This window comes from Myxine glutinosa, chromosome 7, assembly GCF_964187855.1.
Source record: "Myxine glutinosa chromosome 7, kmMyxGlut1.1, whole genome shotgun sequence".
In the NCBI taxonomy this organism is placed as follows: Eukaryota; Metazoa; Chordata; class Myxini; order Myxiniformes; family Myxinidae; genus Myxine; species Myxine glutinosa.
The window spans coordinates 124,085,137-124,102,565 of NC_136267.1; the positions used below are offsets into that span (position 1 = coordinate 124,085,137).

General features: G+C 44.6%; 1 protein-coding gene across 1 annotated transcript in view; it reads left to right on the forward strand.

Moving 5' to 3' along the window:
- The window catches only part of LOC137411550 (serine/threonine-protein kinase OSR1), an 89,283-nt gene that overhangs the window by 12,932 nt on the left and 58,922 nt on the right, over positions 1 to 17,429 (forward strand). Inside the window, exons 5-6 of the mRNA XM_068096872.2 lie at positions 7,317 to 7,372; positions 14,476 to 14,585. Coding sequence (XP_067952973.2) covers positions 7,317 to 7,372; positions 14,476 to 14,585 — 166 coding nt within the window. The remainder of the gene's footprint in view (positions 1 to 7,316; positions 7,373 to 14,475; positions 14,586 to 17,429) is intronic.

The window sequence follows — 17,429 nt, forward strand, 5'->3', positions numbered from 1 at the left end:
TGCACAGAGCTCACGGGGCTTATGCTCGAACCCACAAATACAGAAACACGACAAATAAAAAATGCCACAATAATAAATTTAATGAAATTGATGCACGGAATAAAAATGAAAGGTGAGGTAAACTAAATCCTAATTTGAGACGTCTTCACTCTGACACAAAAACGGACAAGGGGAAAGATAATTAAAATAAAATGTTTTAAAGCCGGCCGGCACTTAGCTTTGCTCTAACGAGATCGCCGAATGACGTTGGCAGCACAAGGCGGCCTGAATCCGCTCGCATGGGAAACGCACAAGATGGCGCGAAGTTCCTCTCCACGTCACCACGAACGTAAGGGGGTTCGTGCGGCCGGTCCTGTTTCGCTCTTGTCTCCCTCCGAAACGTGACGTGGCTCTGGGTCCCCCCAAAAAAACACCACCATCAAACAACACCCTTGGCTCCAACGTTGCAAAGTTCTCTGAGCTCCAAACAGTTCTCTGCACGAACGCACACAAGACAAGCAACCGCCCCAGCCAAAAGCCAGACCAAGAGAGAGCGATTCTTCCTTTTCTCCTGCTCGAACCTTCTCGCTCTGACATATTCCTGACCAATCGCCGAGTTCCACTGAATCGCCCCATGGTCGGGCTCGACCAATGAAGAACTTTGGGGCGTGGCCTTTTTCCTTCGTTGGTTGGTGGGGCGGAGTTTACTTGTCTATCGAGAACGTTAGGCTCTTTTTTTTTTTTTTTGTATACCGAGTCGAGGCTCGTGAAAGAGCTAACATTTATCAAACAAACAAATCAAACAAACAAGCAAACAAAGTATATAAAAAGGGGAGCGGTCGACAAGATGGGGAGAGAAGGGGAGGAAGCACACGAACACAACATTTGAGAGCAGGGACATCGGGAGAAGTGTGGGAGGGAGAGGGCCTGGGGAGAGGCAGGATAGGTATAAAACGCAAGGACACCAAGGACTTCCAGGAAAGAAGTCGGCACCTCAAAAAAGTGGATTTGGGGTGAAACTAGCGGGGGTAGAAAAGATCAAGGTTTTTGATTGGGGAAGATAAGAGATGGTGGTGAACAGCCGTTTTAAAGACCTGGAGGGAGGAGTGGGATTGAAGAGAGTGAGGGAGTTTGTTCCAGAGGCAGGAGAAAAGAGGAATGAAGGAGTGAAGGTGAGCAGAGAGTCTTGATTTTGGCAGTTTAACCATAAGAGGGTTGCAGGCAGATCTTGTGCGACCTGTAGGAATATTTAGGGGACAGAGCCCAGAGAGAGCTGGGGGAGCAAGGCCGGAGAGGAGTCGGTCGAAGACGGAAAGACCACCAACCTGCCTGCGGTGATGAAGTGAAAGGCCCTCGGAGATAGCGTCATCGCGGGAGATTCCAATGATTCTGAACGCTTTGGTTTCAACAGCGTGAAGACGAGCTCGGTGTGAGGCAGGAGCACCAGCCCAGAGGGGAGAGCAGTACTCCATTGAGCTGCGGATGAAAGCCTTGTATGTGGTGAGGAGCTCAGGTGTGCCAAGGAAGGACTTCGCACGACGGAGGATGCCCAGTCGGCGACTGGCTTTGGAGGCCAGCTTGGAAATATGGTTTTCCCAGGAAAGATCATGGCAGATAGTGAGACCCAAAAGCTTGAGTGACAGAACTTCTTGGAGAGGATTATTCAGAAAGTAGATGGGAGGGTTGTCCAGTCGGTCTTTTCGGAGAGACATCGTAAGAGTGTGAGATTTGTCAGGATTGAAAGACATGTTCCACTTGTTTGCCCAGTCTGTGATTTTGTCCAGGTCTGCAGAGAGTGAGGAGGCTGCAGACTGCCGATCTGAGGGATGAGGAATGGAGCGGCAGAGAGTGGAGTCATCAGCAAAGAGATAGAGAGGATTTTCAAGAGAGTCAGAGAGATCATTGATGAAGACCAGAAAAAGCACAGGGCCCAGAACACTGCCTTGGGCAACTCCAGCCTGAACAGGAAGAGGAGATGAGAGAAACCCATTCAGGGCCACACGTTGACGACGACTAGAGAGGAAGTCCGCCAGCCATGCGTGGAGATTTCCATGGATACCAAAGGAGGAGAGTTTGGTGAGCAGGGCGGGGTGCCAGACCGTATCGAAGGCACGTGATATGTCGAGGGAGACAGCTCTAATTTCCTGTTTGGCATTGAGGACCTCCATCCATTGTTGAGACAGCAGAAGCAGCATGTCCAGAGTAGAGTGACCTGGTCTGAAACCAAATTGATGATCAGAGATCAAGCCATTGGAGAAGAGGAAAGATTTCATATCCGAAGCAATGATGTATTCCATGACTTTGCTGATAATTGGGAGAAGGCTGATTGGTCTGTAGTTGCTCGGATCTGTTTTTGCACCTTTTTGTGTAAAGCGGTGATGTTGGCTGATTTCCAAGCAGATGGCAGTTGACCTTGAGCAAAAGAGAGGGTGAAGAGAACAGAGACAGGGAGTGAAAGAGCGGAAGAACAGGATTTTAGGACCCGTGGGCTGATGCCGTCAGGTCCAGTTGCAGAATCAGAGTCGAGGGTTGACAGAAACTTTTCCACCTTGTCAGGAGGAAAGGACACGGAGTCCAGGAGCAGCTGGGTACGACTGGGTACGGTGGGTACAGAGAGGGATGGGTTTGGGACACAAGATTTAGAGGCAAACACAGAGTTGAGGCATTCAGCTTTTTCACGTGCGGAGTCAGCTGTGTAGCCGTTTGAGGTAAGGGAGGGGATGGAGGGGGAACAAACACCAGAAACAGATTTGACCAGACGCCACCAGGATTTGGAAGAGGGAGACAGATAAGAGAGTTCGGTCTTGAGAACGGAGAGATATTGTTTCCTGGCTCTCCTGACGGTGGACACACACTTGTTTCGGGCTTTGTGAAAGGAAATGAGATTTCCTTCCGTTGGATTTTCTTTCCAGGAGACGAAGGCAAGTTGTTTCTGGGCAACAGCCTCACCACAAGATTCCGTGTACCATGGACGGGAGGAAGGGTATGACAACTGAAGACGAGATGGGATAAATCTGTGCATGAGAGAGAGCAATTTACTTTGGAAGAATTCCCAGGATGAGTTGATGTCAGAGGTGGTAGAGATGGGAGACCAGTCCAGATGATTGATGGCTGCTTGAAGACCGTGCCAATTGGCAATGAGTGAAATGCCAGACTCGTCGACGCTGAGCAGGCTCCCTGAGAATGGTCAGAGAGATGTCCACTTTAACAAGCACATGATCAGATGAGCCGATTGGAGCAGAAGAAAAGTCGCAGACATTTTCATGGCAGTTAGTCATAACCAAGTTCAGAAGAGAAGATGCTCCGTTGACTGAGATCCGGGTCGGGAAAATGACTTTCATCCGCATACAAGGCTTTCATCCGCAGCTCAATGGAGTACTGCTCTCCCCTCTGGGCTGGTGCTCCTGCCTCACACCTAGCTCGTCTTCACGCTGTTGAAACCAAAGCGTTCAGAATCATTGGAATCTCCCGCGATGACGCTATCTCCGAGGGCCTTTCACTTAATCACCGCAGGCAGGTTGGTGGTCTTTCCGTCTTCTACCGACTCCTCTCCGGCCTTGCTCCCCCAGCTCTCTCTGGGCTCTGTCCCCCAAATATTCCTGCAGGTCGCACAAGATCTGCCTGCAACCCTCTTATGGCTAAACTGCCAAAATCAAGACTCTCTGCTCACCTTCACTCCTTCATTCCTCTTTTCTCCCGCCTCTGGAACAAACTTCCTCACTCTCTTCAATCCCACTCCTCCCTCCAGGTCTTTAAAACGGCTGTTCACCACCATCTCTTATCTTCCCCAATCCAAAACCTTGATCTTTTCTACCCCCTGCTAATTTCACCCCAAATCCACTTTTTTGAGGTGACTTTTGACTTCTTTCCTGGAAGTCCTTGGTGTCCTTGCGTTTTATACCTATACTGCCTCCCCCCAGACCCTCTCCCTCCAAAAACATCTCCCGATGTCCCTGCTCTCAAATGTTGTGTTTGTGTGCTTCCTCCCCTTCTCTCCCCATGTTGTCGACCGCTCCCCTTTTTATATACTTTGTTTGCTTGTTTGTGTGATAAATGTTAGCTCTTTCACGAGTTGACTCTGTATACAAAAAAAAACAAAAAAAAAACTGCCCACAGAACCGCCGTTTGCTTCATCCAAAACATGCAAAAGGGGGGGGGGGGGGGCACGTGTCCAGTGATGTTGCTCGCAGGGTGAAGTTTTAACTTAATCGTGTAGCAGCCTCTGAGAAAAACCTCATTCCGAAAGACACTTGGGCAGCCCAACGCAGCTTTAATGTCAACCACCTTCACGTAAAACCAACTCAAATATTGTGTAAACAACGCATAAAGTGCATACGCAATGCAAGGCCATCATTGACGCAGCTGGAATAGAGGGCAGTAGGAAATAATTCTTCTTATTTATATAAACGTTGATTGCAAGGTCACTGAGGAGTTTGTATAATCCAAATTACATGCACGATCAGGACGTTAAGATGATTTTTTTTAAAGCTGCGTGCAGTTAGGAAGACTCATATTAACAAACAATGTCTGGTGTTGGCTTAACGGTTAAGGTGGCTGGCTTAAGATCTTAGGAATAGGGTCTTGGGTTTGAGCCTGTCATGCGTTTGAAATAACTAAGTGGGTTGACTCAACTCACCCTGTCGTCCTTCCGAGGTCGGCAACATGAATGCCAGGTTACTCGGGTAAAAAGCCATTTGAGTATCGTGCATCGGAGTGGCGACCCGTCCAGGACTGTACTCCATAGCCAAATAAACTTCCTCAGCAGCTCCTATACCTCTCAGGGAAATAAAGGAATGGTTATTATTGATATTATTATTAATATTATTATTATTGTTATTATTATTATTATTAGGGTAGCACATGCCTTTCAGGCTGTGGAACCTTTTTGTTTTGTTGTGATTATTCTTTCTAACAATGGTACCCACCCTACGGGCGGGGCTTCAATTGGGAGGCCCAAATGAAAAGGCAAAATATCAGAAATTTAAAGCTTTTTTTTATTTTAAACGATTATATAAACATCCGTTAAATCATATCACACGCAAATCATCAAAATCTAAACAGTATTTGTAGAATTTCAATAAAAGCCACGTCACTGTTCATATCGGTAAATATTATTCCATCGTGTTTGGAAAAACTGGAAAATTGGAAAATTGGGAAAACAATAAAGCCTATTTTACTCCAGGGGGTCCTAGGATTACCCACCCAAAATTTATTTGCGATCGGTTCAGCCGTTTTTGCGGTACCTGGGAATGGACAGACAGACATTTGGTGAATTATCGTAAGATTATTATTCTTCTGCCGTTTTTAAGATTTTTTTTTTCTTTCTTTTAGATTTTTTTTTTCTGCAACTCTTGGCACAAATCTTTCACCAACTGAGTGCCTCCTACTGTATGATTTTCATGATTACTGTGACGTCATAGGTCAAGTGGTACCAGCGCCATCTTGAAAAACCGAAAAACTTTTCACCTCTATATCTCCGAAACCGCTCCATGGAAAAAATTGAGACTTGACACATTGTAAAGAACTCCCCTCGGGGAATAAAATATATGTTGATGATGACGGCATCGGTGCCTTCATTATGACGTCATAATCGACAAGTACAATTCTGAATCGTATCGGTTTGAAATGTATCGAGTGTAAGCTACGCAAAAATTGTATGGGAGAATATATCGATGTCATCGGTCACATGGTTTGGCAGCCATATTGGATTGAAAATGTAAATATTCAAAAATATTCTTCTCCAGAACGGTTTACTAGATCGATGTGAAACTCCACACATGGTCTACTAGCCTTGAGGAATATATTTTGTGAACTATTAAGTCAGAGGTCACATGTTCTGGCAGCCATATTGGATTTTATGCCAAAAAAAAAAAATTTTATCTGGAAGTGCTGAACGGATCAATGCGAAATTTTAACCATATGTTTGAGTTCCCATAAGGATATGATGTTGGGGGAAAAAAACAACAACAGAAAAACGTCATTGGTCATATGCTTTGGCAGCGATATTGGATTGAAGGAAAATATTTAAAAATATATATTTCTCTAAAACTGCTTACGCTATTGATTCAAAATTTTACAAACATCATCTCACACTGTTGCTGCATATAGTGTGTAAATGATGACGTTATAGGTCCCATGGTTTGGCAGCCATCTTGGATAGAAAACAAACCTTATCCGATCAATGCGAAACATTGCAAGCGTGATCTGCCCTTCTCAATCCTAGGTGGAGTGCAAATTTTTTATGACATAGGTTACATGGTTGGGCAGCCATATTAGATCAAAGTAAAATAAATAACTATTTCTATGAAACCGCTTCATCTATTAAGGTCAAACATTGCAAGTATTATCTAATCGTCAAGGGAAATACATGTTTAAAATTTCAACCTGATTGGTTGCACGGTCTGGCAGCCAAAATGGTTTAATTATTTGAGGAAGAAACCTCACAAATTTTTTTTATTCTCTAGAATGGCTTGCAAGATCGATGTGAAACTTCAAGGACATGATCAACGAGTGTTTTGGAATATAGTTTCATAATTTAAATGTCATCGGTCGCATTGTCTGGCAGCCATTCATTTAAATTACTTTGGAATCTGAGGTTTTTTAAAAATTGAGTTTGAATCCGAGTTTTCATTTAACCCACCCCTCTCCCCCCAGCCGGATTCTGAGACGTCTATCCCGACCCCAAACACACTCCCCCCCTCCTGCAACCCCAAGAACATCCACTTCCCCTTCTCCCCCCACCACAACCCTGAGAACTATCCCACCCCTTTCACCGACCCAAGAACTCCCCCCTCTCCCACCCTCCAACCTCCAACTCTGTTCCCTCCCCCCCAACCTTCAAGTAAAGTAATTTCCTTCACCCTCCTCCTCCTCCTCCTCCCCTTTTGGGTGTTACATAATAATCCTCGTAACCTAACCCTGGTGCACTATTTCTTCATATTCCCAGATCAAGACTACTCGGTGTTCAAAATGTTTGACCTGACCTTACCTTACCTTACCTTTCTGAACAGCTACTATAGTTGGTGGTGCCTTACTTTTTTGATTGCGGGACAATTCATAAATCAACACAGCATATGGGATTTTAATCTCGAATTCCAGCATCGTGAGCTAAGTGCGCAAATGGGAACACCATGCTGACCAACTCGTTTCCACGACTATCAGTTAGTTGTTCCATTGGTGAGCTGCAGACTAATGTAATTCCGATGACATTCAAAAGAGCTTGTTAAGGTGTTTCCAAGTCCTTGATATTACTCGTACATGCTTCCCTGATGAGAAATGTGTATTTGGACACATTCTGTATTCCCATCATCCTATTTATGTTGGTTTTACCTCTCCAGGGATGTGAAGGCTGGAAACATTTTGCTGGGAGAAGATGGCACAGTGCAAATTGCCGGTGATTTGTCAATTTCTCACACGTGTGGAATTGTACTTTGTTTATCAGCTTGTTTGCAGAAAATATTTTGTTCAGAGAAGTCTAGATTTGAAGAGGAGTTAATTGACAGAGGGTTGGTTTTAAGGGATTTGAAACAGGAACAAGGCGACTGTCTGTCAGGTTCACAGACTGACAGATGAATAGGGAGCCACAACATCATGTGACTGTCATGAAAGAAAGGTGGCAGTGCGGTGGGGAAGGGATCACCTTAGTTCCTGTAGTAGAGAACAGGGGTCGCAATGGGTGAAAGCATGAGGTGACTGACTAAGGGCAGGACTAGAGGGAGGGAGGTGAGACAACAGACAGTCTGTCTGACAGTCGACAGAATAGAAGGAAGAAGGAATGTAGGTACAGATTAGAATTAGAGTGTGTGGGAGGAGGTGGTAATCTGGTCTGGTATTCTGGGATAATCTGTGCCTGCTGGGGGAGGAGGGAATGGTAGGAGCAAGGCCAGAAGTGAGACATTGAAAACAGAGATTCCAATACTCACTCACAATACTCACTCACTCACCTGCCTGCAGTGAGTGAGAAGCAAACCTTAGAACTGGGCCTCCAATTGAGTTTTTTTTTTTCTTATGGATATTGCCCCAGACAAGGCATACAGCCACACTAGGTACGGGGCTAAGAGGAAGTTAGAAATATTCAAGGATAAAGCCATAAATAAATAAATAAATAAAAAATAACTAGAAAACCTCCAAGACACAGGAAGTAGCAGAGGTTGGGTAAAATGCGATTAAACCTCAAAGATGTAGGAAGTATGAATTGGCATTCCTCTTAAAGCCATGTAGATCGTAGGATAATGGGAAGCATGTTGTAGGTCGTGAATTCCAGAGCGAGACAGCACGAGGGATAAAACTATCTGCATAGCCTTTCGTTCTGCATTTTGAATCAGCTATAGTGTATGGGTATGCAGAGATGCCAAACCGAGTCTTACGTCCAAACACTTGTATGGGAGGAACCAAGTTAGAAATTCCAACAGAACATTTATCATGAAAATATCTGTAGAAAACAACCAAGTGGCAATCGACCTATGGTGAGAGAGTGGTTGAAGAGTTGAACACATCTCCACACCAACCAGGTTGACTATGCGTTTCTGGAGCCTATCAAGTAAAGATAAGTGGCAGGCCGGTGCTCCAGCCCAAATGTGGCAACAGTACTCCATGAGGGGACGTATAGTTGCCGTATACAGGTACAAAATGGCCTCGGGAGGCAAATACCTCTGCGCTCGATAAAGACAACCAACTGTTTGGAAGCACTCCTAGGAAGACATGTCCAGACCATGAAGCCGAAGCTCCAATGATTCTGTTAAGGTTGAAGACCCCCATGTGCACAGAAGGGAAAGACCTGTTTCTAGAACGAGATATGGACAACAGTTTAATTTTCTTTGCATTAAAGGTTACCGGCCAGTCGTGCCCCCACTTCAACACATTCTCCAAATCATTGTCCAGAGAAACTCCAACATCATTACGAGTGTTGTTGAGTGAATAAGCAGATGTACAGTAGAGTGAGGAATCATCAGCACACATGGCTAGCTGAGCCAGAACATTATCAGGAAGATAATTGATAAAAACAAGGAACAATGTGGGACCAAGGACAGAACCCTGTGTAGTCGAGGAGCCAGTTTTCAAGAGAGGCCTAGAAAATGAGTTTCTTGCAACACCCACTACACAGTTGGTTTGTCATTTCAGGGTGCTTGGGATACATCTGTAGAACAAATCCAGCCCTGATGTACAGTTAAATTGTGGCAGCAACAATAAATGGCAGCCACTTTTCTATTAAGGGGGTAGCGTAAAGCTCGAAATTGACGATTTTTTTTTTGTATTTTTGTTTTTTCAGCTCTCCCATTAGGGATTCTTCAACATTATAATTAAAAGGATAGTGAGAAATATGAGGGGATTTTCGTTATGCTGTTCAAGTATGATTTAAAAAAAATAAATTATTATACCTTGTATTATACCCAAAACACACAAAATCGCTGAAATATGTAGTTTTTGCTTTTCGACTGTAATTATGCAATATCATCTTTATGTTGTTCAAATGCGGTTATGGTTGTAATATGATATCTGCTGCATTAGGGTTATCCTCAGTGTATGGTGGTGGAGCTGATTCCTTGCAGATGACACAGCGCAGGAAGTTATATAGACTTTCTGGTAGCATGTCCTTGGACCTCCTCAGATTTAGATCAAGAAGACTCAATGGGCGAATTTGGATGCCTGCACAGTCCTTCAAATCGGTCCTGATGATCTGAGCAGCATGGTAAATGGTGCTCATCGGCCCAGCGTCTGCATCGTCATGGGTAACGTATGCTGTATCAGTAGTTGCAGTTTGTCTCTCTTTCAAATGAGCGGCGTTGATAACTTCACATAGTGAGATCTTGCTGGAGTATACCAATTGGGATTTGCTTCGATCCTGCTGTTGATGAAAAACCACACTGTCCTTGAAGTGATTCTGGAGCCTTAGCTTGAGTCTCTGGCTGGTATAGCTAATCTGCTGTTTTAACATCCACACCTGTCAGAATAGTCTTGTACTTTGCAAGAAGGCTGGTGAGCTCATAAGCCTTTCCTCGCTGGATGCCCACTTCAACCGAGGACATGAGCTTAGTAAAGGCATCTGAATAGACATCTTCTGTGCGCTTCTCTTCCTTGTATGCATGGTACTTGAGGTTCGCTTTGCTTGTATACTGAGCTTTACATGGGTTGTGGTATTTAGCCTCAGCAGCTATCAGGTCAATGCCACCTATCTTGGTAAGCATGTCGTCGTCTTCCTTTACATATGCTGTTTGCTGTATTGCGGTACATGCATCAAACGTTGTAATATTGTACAGTACCTTGCTCTTTCCATGGTACTTGCGTTGACAGAAGAGACACAACGACCAGTCCACAGCAGGTGCTGAACTTCTCAGCCGGTTGTACTTTCGTCAACGTCCTTCAAACAGCAATCTTCTGCTGGCTTTCCATGGACATACTTAAGATTGTGTGAACTTGTGTGCGACTGGTAACATGCACGATGCCAAACAATTTCCATAGTGTGCAACGTTTCAATAGAAGTCTCGAGACGTTGGTAGGTTTCATCACGTCTGTATTTTGCAGCTGATACAAACTTTGCAATTCCTTCATCACCTGCTTTCCTTAAATCTGAAGCTGTGCTTGTTTGGCAGATGATGCATTTTTTCCAATCGATTAGTTTCATGCGTTTTTGTGGTTAAAGTGGGAAAGATTCCTCTGCACTACTCTCGCTCGCCATGCTTAGGTTTTTATGTTCCTTGCTTCTTATTCAGACAACTGCAAAATACAAAGTGCAGTTTCATGTTACAACAATAATATGATATTTCATCACATCAATACTATTTCAACGCATAGACAACTGTGTAAAATGTTTTGATAGCAAAATATTTGGAAATTTCGGGAATTCCTCGAATTAGGCGATATTATTTTTGCATAATTATATGAACAGCTATGACATGCGAATTATAAAACTATTTTATAACATACACATATAGATGTCTCATACTCATGAATGAAACTTTCACAACAAAATTGGATGTATCTTGCCTGCAGGGGCTAAGAGAAAAAATAAATAAATGAAATCCGTCAAAATCTCAGATTTACGTCTCGGACACCACCCCCCTCATAGAAAAGTGGCTGCCATTTATTGTTGCTGCCACAATTCAACTGTACATCAGGGCTGGATTTGTTCTATAGATGTTCCCCAATCGCCTGGAAGTGACAAACCAACTGTGTAGTGGGTGTTGCACGAAACCATTCTGAGCAGATTCTGGCTCCTGGACTAGTGGAACACCAGAATTGATGGAGCAAGTAGGAGAAGATTGACCCTCAAGTACCACCTTAATCTTGCAATTTGTAAGGAAAGCTGAGATTATTGAATGCATCACTCCAGATACACCATATGACTGAAGCTTGTGGGGCAGACCCTTGTGCCAAACTTTATCAAAGGCTTTTGAGATATCCAAAGCAACTAATCGAGCGTCACCCTTGAGCTCCAATGCCCTGTTGAAATGATCCGTAATTAATGATAGCAGACAGTAGTGCGAGAATAACGAAAGCCATACTGGCAGTCAGTGAGAAGTTCATTGTCCTCCAGATGGCTGAGAAGTTGTTCATTGATGAAGCATTCAAATACCTTACTTATTACAGGAAACAGGCTGATGGGACGATTGTTGCTTGGTTCAGAATGCTCACCGGCAACCTTAAAAACAGGGACAACAGAAGCCACTTTCCAGGATGAATGAAACTCTGAAGCAGACAAGCACATGTTGAATAGCTTGTCAAGAATCGGTGACAGTTCAGGACAACACTTCTTCAATACAATCACATGGATTCCACATCTTCAATACAATCACAGGGATTCCATCAGGGCCAGTCACTTTTGAGGCATCTAAAGTACGAATAATTCTGGTAACCTTCTTAGGAGTGATAAATGGAACAAGAATATCAAAGTCTATACGAGGTGGAAAATCAGGAAGAGGGTATCCCTGATCATTGAGTGTTGAATTAGAAACAAAGTGATTTGAAAAGAGGTTAACCTTATGCAGAGGTGAAGTAACAACCTCCGGTCCATGAAAGAGAGGAGGTATAGAAGATTTATTGCGGTTGAGTATACTGTTGTCAATCTGCCAAAAGTCCCGAGAGCCAAGCCTCTGAGTCACAATGGAATCAGATACAGAAGCAGCATATTGCTGCTTGGCATCCTCAATAACTCTTTTACAGTGGATACTTGCTTTGCGGAACAGACATTTGGACTCCAGAGACCCTTGCACATGGTACTGCTTGAAATAGTGGTTGCGATGAGCAATTGCTGATGCACAAGCTGGAGTGAACCACAGATGGGAATGGACAGTTGAAGTTACCTAAACAAATTTACAGACCAGTCCAAGGCACTCCATAGGGTCCCATGAACTCATGCAAACACATTGTCATAACAATGCCACTGATGGCCTCAGGAATGCAACCAAAAATGGCTGCATGGACCAACCCCATGCATGTCCATGGCAGCACAACCATTTCGACATTTTGCATCTGTTGATAGATCATTCTCTCAGAGCATTACCAAAGAGTTTGGGATCCTGTATTACCAGGCGGCCATGACCTGCGACATGTTTATTTCCGGTACCCTTCAGAGAGGCAGAATTCATCAGATCCAACAGGGAGTCACAGAAAAGAAAGATGCAAAATAACTGAGACTAGAAATGACAGAATGGAAGAAAAGAAAGAAGACTAGGATGAAAACAAAGAAGAAGAAGAAGTAGAGGAAGGAGAAGAAGATGAAGACTGGCTGGTGCCATTCACCTTGTCCTGAAACAAGGAAAACCCTCTTCACAGGACCACTGAGAAGGTGGGGGTGACTAGGCCAGGTGGAAAATAATTAACTTTTTTTTACCAAAAATGTGTGACTACTCTTTGTCTGGCTCCTACCCATTGACCTGCCTGGCTAGGTAAGACATACCAGGAGCAGACAGAGCTCCTGCCAGTATAGCACAGGAGCATGCAGGCCTCACAGGAGCATGCAAGCCTCCCCACTACGATCAAAGTGGTAGTCACAATCGGGGAGGAAACGTCAATAACACTGAGAAACTTGAACTATATCGCCTCCAGGGGGAGAAAGATGGAAAGCAACAATCAACCCAGAGTGTGGAACCGGACTCCATGAAAACATTGTTGTTGGATTGTTAGAGCGAGTCTTTCTTGTGTGTTCTTTTCACTGTCACTGTTCTATCCTGTTCGCCCTAATGAACTGTTATGTGAGCATGTTTGCTGGGTAAGTCAAATCAGGTGCTGTGTGGTGAGGAATTAGCATGGGATCGGTGAGAATTTTGTGAGTCATACTTTGTTTCTCAAGTTCCACCTTTTGCTGCTGTCTGGGTTTGTGTGCTTGAGGCTTGGGGTCTTCTGGGTTCCTTTCACCTGTAACTCACCTCCTGCTCCATTGGTGTCACTTTGTCTCCTTGTGCCTACGTCTCATTACCTCCGCCACCGAAGGTGGATGGAGGTTATGTTTTCACCCCTGTCTGTTTGTTTGTCTGTTTGTGAACAAGATATTTCAAAAAGTTGTGGACGGATTTGGACGAAATTGGCAGAGAGGTAGCGTATGTGACGAGGACGAAATTATTCGATTTTGGTGAAGATCTGGATACGGATCCGGCTAGTAGAATTTTTAAAAATGATTCTTCATCATTGAGTGATCGGGATAAAAACGATACATAGCAGGATATCTCAAAAATTGTGGATGGATTTGGACGAAACCTGGTGGACCGATTGGGTGTGTGACGAGGACTAATCGATTCGATTTTGGTGAAGATCTGAATATGGATTCGGATACGAGAATTATTTAATTTTTATGTCATTCTTCACCATTGAGAGTTCGGGCCAAAAGCGATACACAACATGATATTTAAAAAAGTTATGGATGACTTGTGACTAAACTATATGGACGAGTTGGTTAGGTGACGATAACGAGCCGATTAGAGTTTGGTTCAGGTCCAAATCCAGATCCGGCCTATCAGTGGGATACAAAACGTAAACTGTTCAGCCTGGCGGAGGCGTGCTCTCTACCAGTGCCCTTCTAGTTGTCATATGTATTCATCTCGGCACCATTTCCTCATCAACCTTGCTACATACAAGCTCCTTCTTCACCTTCCACTCGTCATTCTTCTTGGTGTGCGTCACAGCAAAGGCTTTGTCTTTTCACCTCGATGTAAAGCTCAATGACCGACCCATATTTGGAAATCCATTATCTTTTCATTCTCGTTCATTGGCAAACTCTGGATGTGTTATTGCTAATGATTGTTCAATGTGCCCGAACTGCTTTGCACCCATTTTTGCATTCGCACCTTTGAAGAAGATTCTCATTCTCGTTTTTAAAACCGTTGGGAAATTAGCCAAACAAATTGCTTCCTATGAAATCCAAATGTTGTGTGTTGGTTTTTTCCCTTTTCGATTATGGCTTCCAAATTAGTGATCCCAGTGCTAAGTGTCCCATTACCGGACCCGATGATTTGCACACCGTGATGGTTCATTTGGCGGTGCTTCCTCGCCGCTCTTTGGCAGATTTTGGAGTAAGTGCGTTCCTGGCGACCGGTGGAGATGTGACGAGAAACAAAGTGAGAAAAACGTTTGTGGGCACACCTTGCTGGATGGCACCAGAAGTTATGGAACAGGTAACCTACTGACCCCCACGCCTCCTTCCAACGTGGTATCCATAAATCGATGAATTTCGCTCACATTTGATTGTTGTACTTGTCGGATTTATTTTACGACGATACAAAATAGAGCACAAAGGAAAATGTCATTCAGCCCATTGTGCCTGTGATGTAATGTCATTGCATCATTGCTTCCCTTTCATGTCACATTTGCATCTCATTTGCTTAGCATCCTTATTAGTCCCCTACCGGTGTACACCGGACGGGACTACAGGTTTGCACTCCGTCCCTCCGTCTGTCCGTCTGTCCGTCTGTCCGTCACGCAAAGAACAGTTTTCTGGACTTTTTTCGTAAACTCTTGATGCTAATGATTTCAAACTTGGTAAATGGTTTCCTCATGATAAGTTACAGATCAAGTTCGAACTTTACGACGTTTCGATCATTTTTGACAAAGTTATGGCACTTTGAACTTTGGGAATTTCCCCAACAGTTTTCCGGACGACAGACTGCCGGTAGACATGTATTGCAGCGCAATACTCAGAATGCTTGTTCCAATTATTCTTGTTTCTATTGTTTCTGCAAGTAGTGGTTTATAGCACGGTCTATTTAGCCATGGTCTTAACACAAGGGCCTGCTCTTCTTTCCATCATCTCTGGGAAATTTTGCATCCCTGCGATTTAAGACAGGACAGGCAGCCTTGTGTTCCCCTTCCATTGTCTCTGACGGTTCCTCGTTGTGTGTTTTGACAAAGCCGGCCCTGCAGACATGGTCATCATGGAGGTGTATGGGCTGAATCGGAGCGCTCTGGTTTGGAGTCCAAGTGCCCATGATATTTAACCAAAAATAAGGAACACAAACGTAATGTTTCTAATGTGATGGGACGCCATAAAATGTCATCTTAGTCGAATTTTGTTCAAAAATATTTTCCACTGTCTGGCCATTTTATTACACACTTTCTACATTCCTGAACTTTGCACATGTTTATGAAAAATGCAAATTAGGTCTTTCTCAGAGGCAAACATGCGTAACGACCAAATATGCAAACCTGATTGATCAAGTGACGTTCAGAGATGCTTTGTGAGCAGCACACTTGCAAACTTCCTTCAAGAAACGGTAGGTGGTGTGTACGTGGGTGAGGTGCAGGTGGAGAGGAGGGAAAAAAGTGAAGATTAAGCAAAATACAAAAACTGGGACAATCGGGGTATGCTTTGAGGAGCAAATTAAGTTGTGGCAAATATTTCTCAGCCCAGCCTTCCTTTTAAATAATTACATAATTCTCTTCGGAGCTCGGGAGGCATATCACAATGTCGAGAAACATTTGTAGGCTTAAACTGATACTGGATGGGTCGCTGCTCCAGCACATGACCTTCTTCTTCTTCTTCTTACATTATATTGCAGACAACTCCAAGGAGTATTATCGCAATCAGACTGAAGGTGCATTAATTAATTATTTATTCAGGGTACTGGCAATAACTCGCCTTCTCTTTGCGAAACACACCGTGGGATCTTTAACATCCACCAACGATCAGTACGAGCAGAAGGGTCCTCCGGCTTAACGTCCTTCTGTTGAATGGCACGAGCACACGCACAAACGCACCAGGGTGGCATTTTATAGCTGGATCGGGATGAAGTGGAGTGAAAGAGCAGGAGAGTGTAAACCTGAATTCAATTTCACAAGGGGTGAGTTGCTTATGCCTAAGTCACACATAGGCGGATTTGTCGGCGACTACTGGCGACTGGAAAAATCGCCACCACCCGCCGACAATCGTAATGAAACCGTAATGGACGGTCGCCTGTAGTCGTGGTTATCCTCCCCAGGTCGCCTGCAGTCGGCAAGAGCCGCAAAGGGGCAAAATAATTTTTTTAATGTTTAAAAACGGCGCGCTCAGTCGCAATGGAAAAAAATCCGCCATGCTGTCGTGATGGAACCGCCATGCTGTCGTCGGTATCCGTAATAAGAGCGTAAAGCGGCCGCAACCCAGTCGCTCATAGTCTTCCGCAATCGCCCCAGCATCGCCCCACCAGCCAGCACGGCAGAGATGCGAATGCCATACGGCCTTCCTGCGGCATCTTCCCGACTACGGGCCGACACTGTTGCGGCTGCGTATCGACTACAGAAGAACTGCCACGTCTCCCCTGCGGCTATGGGAGACTGACGACGACAGCAGTAGGACTAGTGGCGGCCGAGTTACGGCCATTGGCGACAGTGATACGACTGCCTGGCGACTGCATTACGACATACCACGATTCCATGGCAAGACAGGATGGTGTGAGGGTCTCCGTGGAGTGAGGTCCTGTGGTGCCGACAAGGATATGGCTTTATTGTTTGGACTTGGGACTTTTGGGAACTTTATTTTTGGGGCTTTGGTCCTTTGGAAACTTTATTTATGGGACTTGGGACCAGTGGAAATAATTTGTTGGACTTTATTTCCATTCTCTCTCCCTGCAGAAAAGTTTGATTATTACATTACAATGATACATCTTTATTAACTTTCTTATTGTACATCAAACATCTTTATGCTTCATGTTGTGGCGGACACAAAAGCCCACTGGCGTGGTGACATCATTCCGCGCACCAAGCGGGCGGTGGCTACGCAACAGGGGTAGGCGTGGCCTCATGATATACACCGGGCGCCCAGCCCGGGACAGTACAGTGTTACAGTGTAGTCTGACAATAAAGACATTTATATGTTACCGCTTGTCCGCTTCCTCCTTGCTCACAAGCAGCGCGCGTAACGCCGCGCTTTACTGGTGACCCTCGACGTTGGATCCGCCGAAGCGATCCTTCCGAACACGACGCCATGGCATTGGCGATTAAACTTCCCGAGTTTTGGGAGGCCCAGGCCGAGGTCTGGTTCGTTC